This window comes from Telmatherina bonti (genome assembly GCF_933228915.1).
Source record: "Telmatherina bonti genome assembly, chromosome: 23".
Classification (NCBI taxonomy): domain Eukaryota; kingdom Metazoa; phylum Chordata; class Actinopteri; order Atheriniformes; family Telmatherinidae; genus Telmatherina; species Telmatherina bonti.
In genome coordinates, this window is record NC_136632.1 from 26,825,463 (window position 1) to 26,837,770 (window position 12,308).

Below are 12,308 nucleotides of genomic sequence, written 5' to 3' on the forward strand. Positions count from 1 at the left end.
CATTTTCAGACCAGAAGCATCTCAGAGCATAAAAAAACCATCAGAAACGCTGATAAAAAGCGGAGTTTTACCACATTTGGACCAAAGCCTGGATCATGAAATGGGACAGAAGTTTCCATTAGTCCTGACACATTCAGGCCAGTCTGGTTCCTTTAGGAAAATGAAATAAAGCAAAATGTAGAGCACCAAATGTTCCATCCTCCCGCATCCTTCTGATTACGTTTGGCTTTGGACATAAACTGAAGCAGTGAGGCCAACGGAGGGGGTCTGCTACTGGTTCTTACTCATAACTCCAGACAGAAGCGATGGAGCAGCTACTTTTTCTCCCCACAACACAAAGACATCTTTGTTTTGGTTTGACTGGAAGGGAATTCTGCTCAGTGACGTCTGCAGTGATTGTGCTCGCTGTGCGCCTTGCCGACATTCCTGATCCCAAATCTGACGGTGTTTCCAAACCATCAAACACTTTTCCAAGGATCTCTCTAAACTGGTACACTTACAAGGTGACAACACTTCCATGACCAAAATAGACACTTTGCATCTTAAAAAAATCTACTTTAGATGCCAAAGAATCCAGTTATGAGCTGCAGTTTGTCTGAATGCTTAAAAAAATGAACATCCTGTTCTTCCAGGGACTGTCTGATCAAAGTGCTGTAGAAGAAGCTAATTTCTCTTCTTAACAGTAAAATGAAGTTTTGTTTCTCCTGAAGGGGACATCAGATCTTTGGATCTCCATGTTGAAACATTTATGGCTACTGAGGCTCAGAGACAAGCTGCATTAAGAGAGGAGCTACAGTTTTGGGCGTTTACATCCAGTCCTGCTGCCGTGTGAGCTGACAGTTCAGGTGACCTGGTTGGACTTCGATAGCATCGGATCAAATCTCTTATTGAATCTCATTCAGTTTTCCATCGTTTGCAACTAAAGGTCTAAAAGTCAAAGATTATCAGTGTGAGCAGCTGCTGAGGAAAAAGCCTGAAATGCTGATCAGCAATAGTTCCTAAACTGTAAAGTTTAATAGATCAATTAAATATGAAATTAGTTTGAAGCAACATGAGATACGTTGGTATTAATATTTTACTGCTTTACAATTTATTCTTCTTTTACTAGATATTTACCTGACCCTAACAGATAATACTTGGTTCCAATGTCTTGACAGCAGTTAAATAGACACACCAATAAAGTTGGGAAGGGTCCAGGTTGGGATGGTTAGTTGTAACGTTGTGTTCCTACAGTCAACTGGAACTCTACGTGAAAGTCGGAGTATCGCAATAGATGCCTCAGCTACGTAAGTTGAGCGTAACGCCCTCCATAAGGCTGGTTAATGGCGGCTAATGGCGTTCTATTAGCCATGTACATGTATGTATGTATGCATTTAGCTAGAAGACCCAAACACCCAGAAACACGCAATTACACACTGACCAATCACAAGGGAGTACTACTTTGTTTGTGTAGCTGGGATGCACGTCAGGTCCGAAGAGGTGCGTATCGAGCCTCGGCAGAACTATGCAGAGCCTTCTGAGGTTATGAGGTAACTAGATAAGACACCATGCAAAGATAAATGGCCTTTAAAGCAGAACCTAAACCTCCTCCGATGTCAACGGTATGGTGCGCCATGATGCCATTTTAATAAGCGATTTTATCTAAACAAGGAGCACTTACTGCTTTGTTTTCATACCAGGTGTACGGAAAGAGAGGTTTTTCTTTCAACCAATCGATGGACTGCAGTGTGTCAGGTCCGGTAATTATAGCTGCGCCTTAAATTTTGGTTGTAATAACTTTGATTTTGAAGCAGAACTTGGAAACCTTGAGAAAACATGAGCTTGCTGGAAATTTTGATTTAAAACAAAGTTAGGCCAGTCTGGCTCTGCGTCCCTCTCTGCTGTGCTTCAGCTCGACACTCAAAGCCCCTCCACCTGCAGAAGAACGTAGGAACTGTGGTTGGTCCTAGTAAGAGACTCAAGCTCCTGACTGTAAATTTGGTGCCACTTTTCACCTATAAACTTTGATTTTTGCTAAGATGAATAGAAGCAACAGGTAAGATGTTCAATAAGAGATTTGTCAATGCTGGAACTGACTTAAGTCTAGGTCTGGTTTAAACTAGGAACCAGATCTATAAAGATATCATCTACCAGAAGCACGTAGAACTACTTTTATATACACGACCCTCAGCTCAGCAGAATCCAGTTGATCCGTTCAGGACGGGAAAAGTGTTTCTGCTGAACTCTGTAGGCAACAGGGTGGATTTACCCTCATCTTCACCTCATGTCTGTTCTGTTGAAGCAGACAAAGACCCCCCCCCACCCAGCAGTGGGATTTTGGTGGGATCCACTTCTAAATCTGAAGCAATTCCATGTTGTGTAAACAGATTTCTGATGTTAGTGTTCCCGATCACGCCGTCGCACCGGCACTGCAAACAGAGGCAGGGTCCTCGTGGGTGACGACAGCTCAGGGTCAGAGTTCGTCGTCAGAGGGTCTCCAGCCTTGTTGCCAAGGCGATCGGAGGCCGAAAGGTCCTGGCACACTTCGTAGGAACATTTCCTCTTTTGTAGGGCTTCGGCTCGAACAGCCAGTGAGCGAGCACACACCGTCAGGAGCACGATGAGCGTGCCCAGTAGGAGAGACACCATTGGCCAGAGGACGCAGTGCAAGAGGACACTAGTGTCATGGGAACGGCGCCACAGCACATCGTCCGGCCTGAAATCACAAGAAGAAGAAGAAATAGGCAGTCAAATCATAATTTATCCTTTTGCTTTACTATTGGGTACTTTGTTTTTCTACTCAAACATTAGTAAAACCCAACACTTCCTGCTTATCAGTCCCAACTAACAAAAATCCAAAATCAATTTTACTGGTACCAACATCTAATTCTATTTGATATAAGAGGTCAAGTTACTGTAAATATAGTACTGTGACCAAACTAGGGAATTATCAGAGTTAAATGTCAGATATCCCTCAACAATAGTTTGTTCATGCTAGTGCCCATTAGCCTAGCATGAACTTGCTAGTGCATATGACTTACACAGAACCTAAGATAGCATAATAGTATTTTTTATAGATTTATATTAAGTATTGATACAACAAAATAATCCACCGAACATTAATTTAAAGACATTTTGTACCAAGTCCAGAAAACTGCTATCAAGAATAAAGTAACTGTGCTAAAACTGCTGTGTAACATTAGCGAACAATCTCTAGTTTTAAGCTAAAGGAACATTAGCATGATGTAGCAAAGCAAAACCATGCTTTACTAAAAATGTACTTTAGTATTATGTTAAATAACTATTTGTACAGTGAGTAAATATATTTGCAGTCCAGTATCTAGATATTAAGAGGCTATATTGTGGTTCAATTATCAGCAGTACCACAACATAAAGCTGATATAGCATGTTAGCATTGCTGATAAAACACTGGTCATCCCAGATTGAAGAAACTTTGTGGATATAACTCTTAATGTCATGTCTGAACCACATCCAGAGACAAAGTGGTTTTTTTCTTGACTCATATAAAGTCTGTGAAGTGTTCCAGTTTTTCCTCTGAATGACTTAAGAGCTGAAGCGTAGCATCAATGAGCTTCCGCTGGGGCCTCATTTATGAAGTAGTTTTCCCACTCTGGTGCAGAGATAAAAATAAGTCCAGGCAAGGTCACAGGTAAGCACTGTCTGTAAATAATAAGATTAAGCTGACACACTACAGCAGATCCTTCTTCTTTTCTTTGTCTCATCAGTTTTGGTCACAGCTTAAAAAAGGCAAACATTTATCTCCCTCCTCTGCTACAGCTGCAGGGTGTATTTTAAGGCTGGCACCTCAACATCCTTCAGCAGGAAAGGTCTGCGTCTCCTGTTCACCTCTGGTGATCTGCTGCATCTTCCCTCATATTTATCAGCAGACCTATGTTTGTCTCACCTCTTTATGTCACCTGCACTGCGCTAAAGATGGTCATAATATCAGATGTGTCATCTAATCGAGCATGACTTGACCTTTTTTCCAAGCTGGTCCTGCGTTGCCTCCATTCGGTCTCTGATAAACAGAAATACTACATGATAAAATGTATGCTCAAATAAATATATGTTAGACTACGCTGCAAAAAAACAACTATTTAACCAAGTGTAGCAATCTAATTTTTAGCCAAAACATCTTTATGATCTTGTCTTGAGTGATAAAGTCAGCATGAGCAGAATATGTGAGATTATTAATCCTGTTTTGAGATCACGTGTTCAGTTTGTTAAAAAGGAAAAGAAGCATTAATAGGATAATTTTAAGTTGTTTTTTTAAAAATTTGTTTTACTTAAAAAGGCACATGAAATAAATGTTTCATGACTTAATTAAAGAGGTTTCACATGCAACTAAAGTCAAGATATTTTTTCTAATTTTGGGAAATCTTTTCAAGGGTTGTCAATCCTACATGGACAGAATTCAGATTTTTGGAGTGTACATATATATAAAATGGTGTAGCTGTGTTAAATGACCTAAAACTAGATTATAATCGAGCTACTATAAAAAAAAAAGAGGGACAATTACCCCCTAAGGCACAGGTACGGTGGCCCTGAAGGGTCACAACAAAAGCCACAAATGAATGCAAAAACCACAACTCTTCTACTTCTTAAACTCTTTCCTTCCTGTTAAAAAGGATTTTTTTTTCTTCCCACTGTCGCCTTGGTCATGCTCAACATGGCAGATTGGATTGAAGTCAAGCTTCAGTGCAGTCAGCGGGTTTCCCTTAACTGAACTATTGATTATGAATGGACTCAAACTGATTTATCTATAAAGTGCTCTGAGACATTGTTGTTCAGTGGCGCGATACAAATAAAGTTATATTAGACTGAATTACGGTGTGTTCACACCAGATCCTCGACGCTGGTCACTAAACTGTCATGTTTGTGTCCAACGCCCAAGACGCTCCTGCCGCGTTTGCCTCCTGTCTGGAGGGAGCGGCAAACGCGGCGGAAAAGAGAGGGGGAAAGGCGGAGCTTTCCTTTCGGTCCGTTTGAATGATGGCGGTGCAGTAGAGGGAAAAATGAGCCGTGACGTATCTCGCCCTGGTTAGTTGATGCCTCCCTTTAAGCGGTAAAAGTTTGGATTTTCCATCTGTGGTGTTAGCGGCGCGTTCCACGTGTTAACCTTATAAAACTTTTTAAATTTTTGGCGCATGACGGCTCATTTTTCTCTCTACTGCATCCGCGGCAAACACTGAAAACGCGCCGCAAGAAAGCTTCAAGCCTCTTAGACTTTAGACTTTACATGCAAACCTGACGCTGTTGGCGTTCAAAACGCGTTTGGTCTGAACACACATTTAATCACAACCCAAAAGCTGCAATGGAAGTTGTGCTGTTGCAGTTTTTGGGGAGTGTTTCACATTGCTTGTGACCCTTCAGGGCTACCGTACTCATGCACTGGTAAGCATTATGAAAACATCTGGTGACATCTGTCAGGAAATATCGTCCCAATAACGTTATTATGGTGTCATTAGCTAGATTGTATTACTGATCATAGGTAAACTGATACATTTTGGCTAAATGGCTGCAGCTCAGGAGGAAGAGCCGACGGCTTGTAACTGGGAAGTTGGGAGTTGTGTCCTTGTTTAAGACACTAAGTTCTGCCTAGCGTGGTATGCGCGTATATTAAGTCGCTTTGGATAAAAGCGTCTGCTAAATGACTGTAGAATAGAATAGCCATATGTCGTGCAGCAGGAACTTCTTATTCTTCTCCTGGTCTGCGTCCGTGTCCCACCCCATCAGTTGTTCTCGACCCGCCCTGCAGGCCTTCCTGAAGTTCACATCAGTGCTTCTCACAAAATCAGGACTGTTTTAATATTTCTTCCAGACATGTTAAATTTTCTAAGGCAGTGTTTTTCAAGGTTTTTTGAGCCAAGGCCCACCACAAACCAAAATGTTTATATATTTAAAATAAAAATCCTTATTATTAATGTTTTATGCCTCTTGAATAAAAATCAGTTTGTCATCATTAATGGAGTACAGACACCTTAATTCAAGATGGAATTTTATTATCTTTTACTGGGGCTTGTTTGGATGAACACAGAGCTGCTTTTTAGACCAATTAGATGAAACTGGGTAATTTCTCAGGCCACTCCTGATAACCTCTGGTTGAAAAACACTGTTCTAAGGCACAGGTGTCAAACTCCAGTCCTGGAGGGCCGCTATCCTGCAGGTTTCTGTTGTCTCCATGCTCCAACACACCCGACCAACATTCATAAACAGGCTGACGAGAAGCTGCTGGATCCATTTGATTTTATCAGCTGTGTTGGTGGAGGGAAACAACAAAAACCTGCCGGATACCGGCCTGCAGGACTGGAGTTTGACACCCCTGCTCTAAGGGAGGAAGAACATCCACTTCTGTGATTAAACTGATGATTTTAATCTCTCCAGACTAAATACTCAGACATTCCCACCAGCTTTAGTTCGACTTTATTATGACACAAGACACGGTTAACACAATGAACCCTGCAGCTACCGACATCAGCATGTTGGTTTTGTCTCTACCAGTATGTAAGCATGGTATTACCAGCGTTTATAACAGTGGGCTCTTATAATAATCCTCATTCAGTCAGGATTACAGGAGGAGGTGGGGGTGGGGGGCGAAGGACCGTTCTTTTTGTATTTTAACCCACTGAACAGCTTGGGAAGATTGAAAATGATTTATTTCTGCTCATATGGACTGGAATCTATAATGAAAGTTTTCTGCAGCATTTTAACATTTCATTTGTGGCTCAATGCAAAGAGCTCCTGTTGTGAGCTAACAGAAGCTTTTAGCCAGCTCTCTGTTGCCCTACAGGCTGCTGAACGGGCCTAAAAGGTTGCTGTTAACGCGCCTCCGTCTGACAGGAGAGAAGCAGGAGGTGTTTTAGTGGACTGGAGGAAAATCCCCGACCAGAAGCGATAATTCTAAAATGAGCAGTCATCTCCCGGAGACGGAAATCACATCTTGTTTTCAGCTTTCTCTTCCTGCTTTTGGTAATATTGTGGTGATAATACGCTGTAAGACCTCTGGTTCATAACATCCTGCAGCTGTTCTAGGTTGCAGCATTAATACTTTGTTTTGCAGGAAAATTCTGCATAAAAATGGAGATTTTGTTGGGAAAAAAAATCTGAAAGGATTTTCAGAATCCTGTCTCGTAAGGACCAATGAGCTGAGGTCATTGGGGGATATTGGAAGGCAGAAAACCCTCTGCAGTGTGCTGTGGACGGATCGATCTGTCAGCGAGGCAAATCTAACAGCATCACACGTCCTCCTGCCTCCAGATTTGTCTCCATCGCACCTGAAAATAGATGTGTGTGTCTCACCTCCTCTGCTGGTTGAAGAAGCAGGTGAAGGACTGACTGCTGACCTCTTTGGTGAAATAATCCTCCCACCAAAGAACATTGTCTTTGTTCTTCTGGTTATCCCTCTCGCAGGGGGGGACGTACGAGCACTGTAAGACACAAAGGACCGAGTCAAAAACTGTTTGGGATTCATTTTACAAACTCTGATTTACTTCAGCACACTGATGTCTCATTAATGTGTGTCTCAAGCCTGTTCTGGAAATATTTATTTTGTTTTTACATCATTGTAGGGGGGCAGAAAAGTGCCACAACTAAATACATAAAACATTAAATTATTACCTAAATATGTTTTTTTTATTGTAACTGAAAATATATAACAGCTGCGTTTCCATTCACCCTGGAAATGCACAAAAGCTAAATATCGCAATAAAACTGGTAAAAGAATCCCTGCAGAGTCTAAATACTCCAGATTTATATTTATCTGAATATTTAAAGGGCAAAACCTAAAATTTACCACAGTTATAAAAGAAGAATGCCATTTCAGCAGTAGCTTTAACTTCTGACCAAAATAACCAAAGTCCGTTCGTTATTTACGGTAAGCTCCGCCCACCAGGGGTTGATGGGCGAGTGTCACACATTAAATTAGACCGTGGTGCTCTGCAGCATGAAAAAATGTATTAAAATACTGAAAAATGTACATACTTGTATATAAAATGTGCAAAGTTATTAATATCTAATAATTTATTAATGCATTTATTTCCAGCTTTAATTTATTGAATTATTTGTTGCTGTATTATGTTTCCTTGTGGCACTTTTTTTCCTCCATACATTCGTGCTCCTGCTTTTATCAACGTGGCCGTCTGCTGATCAGGCCTGAAAGAACACGTGACTTTGGTGTCTAAAAAAATATTCCCCTGATTACCCAGCAGGAGGCGCCATAATGAGGTCAAAACAGGCTGAAAACTCGACACTGATTGGCCCAAACAGGGTCTGTGCTGCTGTGTTCCAGCACCCGAACACGGCTCCTCACACATGTCACAGCAGGAGGCTGATTACTGCCTGGCAGGTGGATCAACCAGTTGCTATGACGATGTGATTGGGATGGAGAGGAGGAGGAGGGTCTCAGACACAGAGGAAATCCATCAGAACTTGGAGTTTTGGCTTCTTAAACAGATGCTGGTGGTCATTGTTGTGATTGGCTCACCTGAGCTGGCAGGACGTCAGCGAACTGGACCGAAATAACGTTTTGTCGCTTTAATGTGCCAATGCATGGCGTCGGTTACTGGTAAAGCAGAGGCCCATTTCCACGGCAACCTCACGACACACCTGAGCCTCATGAGGAAACACTGGATGAGGCTCAGGTGTGTCAGCCCTGACTTCTCCTTGAATCTTTGTAACACGTCAACTTGCATTTTTATCAAGTCCAGTTGGGCGTTTTCATGCATCCCTTTCACACATGGCACCATGCTGGCTCTGTTTCCATGGAGAGACCTTCCAAATATATATATAAATTTGAAGTGTTTCATAAATAAAGCGTCATGAACATAAGGCTCGCCTTCATACTGAAAGATTATTCCTTTTTTCTTTTATCTTGAAAAGTTAAAGGTGAACCTAATGGGAAAAAAACCAGAGGAAGTGAAGAGAAGAGTAAATATAGCAGAACACGGACACTTCCATCCGTCTCCAGGGTCTAACGTTGGTGATTTGTTCTGCTTTGGGGGGGTCGCACTTCCATCACTTAATGCAGAAAATGTGTCAATACCACCGGAAAACACCAGGGGGCGATGTTGAGCTGTATAGCTGACACACAACCAGAAAGAGGATCCAACCACAGAAGAAGACCAGGAAGAAAGCAGAAGATGAAGCGATGAAGTTTATTGCCGTAAAGCGTTACCAACTGGTGTGAAAACACGGACATGAACGCTGAACTCAGCACTGCCCCCTAGTGGACGGACTGAATAACAAGACGCATGGAGGTGTGAAGGCGTTTGGAACATCTACAAACGCATGGAAACTTTAAAAAACAGTTTTGTTTGGTAAATAAAATGAACCAGAACAACTTCACCTGGTTCTTAAACTAAAATGAGAATAATGATGTAAAAATAAACTTTTTTTCTAATATCCTGATTTCTCTGCGATGGAAATAAGTAAAATGGTCACGTATGGATCTTCTGTTTCCGCATTATTACAGCTGTGAGGATGATGACGTAGTTTAACTGTGTTTGTACTTTTATCTCCTAATGGTCACAATTTCCTTCAAGATTTCATTCAGCTGATGAACCTAAGTTGTGACTTGTGCGATGCTGATAACCGCACAGAACTGCAATTCGCTCGCTTGTCTGTCATTTCTTTAATAGTGATCTATTAATGAGAACATTAATAATGTTATTACTATTAATTAAGTTCAGTTCAGACAAAATAAAATATAATCAATTTAATATTTTCCAGTCAAAAAGACTTCTTCTGTCTCATCACGATCCTGCATTTAAACATCGATCACACGTCTCGCCTTCTAGGTGGGACTTTGTGTCCACATCGAACCAACAACCTGAAGACATCAGCAGAGCTGAAGAGTCCCTCAGAGGCGTCCTTTCTGTTGCTGATAACCTGACAGACAGCACATCTGGACCTGATGTATCAGAGAAACATGTGCCACATGTCCAGGCATCGCCGGAGAGATGAACGTGACACCAGAGGGAACAGAAAGAGCTTCAGAGTGGATTTGTTTCTGACTCAATGCCTCGCTCTGGTTCAGATAATCATCGGCTTCCCGAGCAGCCATTCATCACCGCGCCGTGTGACATCACAGGTGGGCTGCCCTGCTGGATGATTGTGGTTGCTATGCCAACGGGATGAGAGTGTGTTTTGGTGTGTAATAAACGGTTTGGATCTGGAGAGCGTGTGCCGACATGCGGAGCGTTTACAGGATCTGATCGGGAAACAACTGCTTCCATCAGGAGCTGATGCTCATTCAGGGTATTCACATTCAAAGTGTAGCGATGCGTTCAAAGACACACAGTTTAGTCCGTCAATAAAAACCAATAGAACTATCCGTCATGCAGAATAAATGTGCCTGTCTCTTTCTGATCAACACCGCTGCACAATCCATCATGTTACTGGAGTGGACTGAGACTAAAGACTCGATCCCTGTTTTTATTTTAAGAAATGTGATGATTACTTTTTACTCAAGTTTGCTTTCCAACTCCAGAGTTAAACCTAAACAAGGAGAATAAGGATTTGGTTTGTATGCTCCTGATATCCAGACGGATGCAAACATGAATTAATTTAAATCTGATCTTTTCTGAGACCTTTTGGAGAACTTTATGGTAAAAACTTTCCTCAGAACGCTGCCGAACACAATCTGGAGCTAGTCTTCTGCCCCCTGGTGGACAACGTCTGCACTACATCACCAACTACATCGTACGGCAAAAAACTTTTTATTTTTTTAAATAAAGAAAAAAAGACAATAGACACACTTCCTTTCATAGCATCTGGATATTTGGATTTTTTTTTTTTTTAAATGGGAAATTTTTTTTCCAAATTTGTCCTCTAATTCTGTAGCAGGGCAGGATCCAGGCGACGTTCCTGAGAAGCAGCTGCAGTCAAAGAATGATTCATTCTTGTGGGAACATATGTGCAAATACACTTAAAGACCGTCAGCATCGGGTCGTAATGTCAAAGAGGTTTGGGGAGGTTTGCATGGAGCACTTTAAACTCAGGGATAAGAGGCTGGAAAGCACAGTGAGACATGTGAGGTCTGGTGTCACAAAGAAAGACAGAGAATTATATCCACCAGTCACAGTGAGTGTGTTTATAACATATCTGTTTACTGCCAAACAAAAGTTGTGGAATTAAACTATTTTTTCCTTAAAATGCAAAGTTCTGTGAAACTATCAGGAATTATTTAAGACGTACATTAGACGAGGAAATGTAAATGACTTTAATTAAATCCTTAAAGCCTTATTTTGCTTAAGAAACTACACTGAAGGCTTTTTGTCATCTTTTCATTAAAAAAAAAAAGTCTATTAATTTTCTATCATCTGACATTTCAGCTCCGACCCAAACTGTCCCACACAACGAAGATAATACACCGACATGACAAACAATTAAAGTGTGGGCTGAGGAGCATCCATCATGTCCTGACAGCGTGACAGCACGAACACGCTTCGCCCAGCCCATCAGTCAAGCAGAGAAGCTTCCTGATTGGTGTGTAATGAGGACATGAACTCTCTTCTGCTGAAAGTTTCTGTGCAGCAAAGTGAGAGAAAAGATGCAGAAGTCACCATGTGTCAAAAGTCAAAGGTCTCCATGGTAACGAGAAACTGAATGAGTAAATAACATGAACCATGTGATCGTTTGGTTGTTTGGATTGTCATTATAACGCATGAAAAAAGAAGAAAAAATTGATTTCCACCAATCAACAAAACAGAAACATCTGGTGGTTAAAGTGAAGCCAGAAGCTGCAGTTCCCCCTTCATCCACTAGGGGCTCCAAAACAGCAAGTCCCCATAGACTCCCATGTTAAAAAGACCAACTTCACAGCAGAAATAAACATGTTTACAGCAGGAATAAACATGTTTATAGCAGAAATAAATATTTTTACAGCAGAAATAAACATGTTTACAGCAGGAATAAACATGTTTACAGCAGAAATAAACATGTTTACAGCAGAAATAAATATGTTTACAGCAGGAATAAACACGTTTACAGCAGAAATAAATATGTTTACAGCAGGAATAAACATGTTTACAGCAGGAATAAACATGTTTACAGCAGAAATAAACATGTTTACAGCAGAAATAAATATGTTTACAGCAGGAATAAACACGTTTACAGCAGAAATAAACATGTTTACAGCAGAAATAAACATGTTTACAGCAGGAATAAACATGTTTACAGTAGAAATAAACATGTTTACAGCAGAAATAAACATGTTTACAGCCTGGTTCAAAAATCCATGTTAGGTTTAATAGGTCAGGTTTACCTTCATGACAACTGTGGGGGGAGTGAATTGTTTTTTAACTCGCCCG

General features: G+C 41.1%; 1 protein-coding gene across 1 annotated transcript in view; it reads right to left on the minus strand.

Moving 5' to 3' along the window:
• Positions 1-2,376: 2,376 nt before the first annotated feature.
• The window catches only part of LOC306773286 (calcium-activated potassium channel subunit beta-4-like), a gene marked incomplete at its 3' end in the record, with an annotated part of 37,499 nt that continues 27,567 nt past the window's right edge, over positions 2,377-12,308 (minus strand). The window contains exons 3-4 of the mRNA XM_079263057.1: positions 7,300-7,427; positions 2,377-2,695 (exon numbers count right to left, since the gene is read on the minus strand). Coding sequence (XP_079119183.1) covers positions 2,377-2,695; positions 7,300-7,427 — 447 coding nt within the window. The remainder of the gene's footprint in view (positions 2,696-7,299; positions 7,428-12,308) is intronic.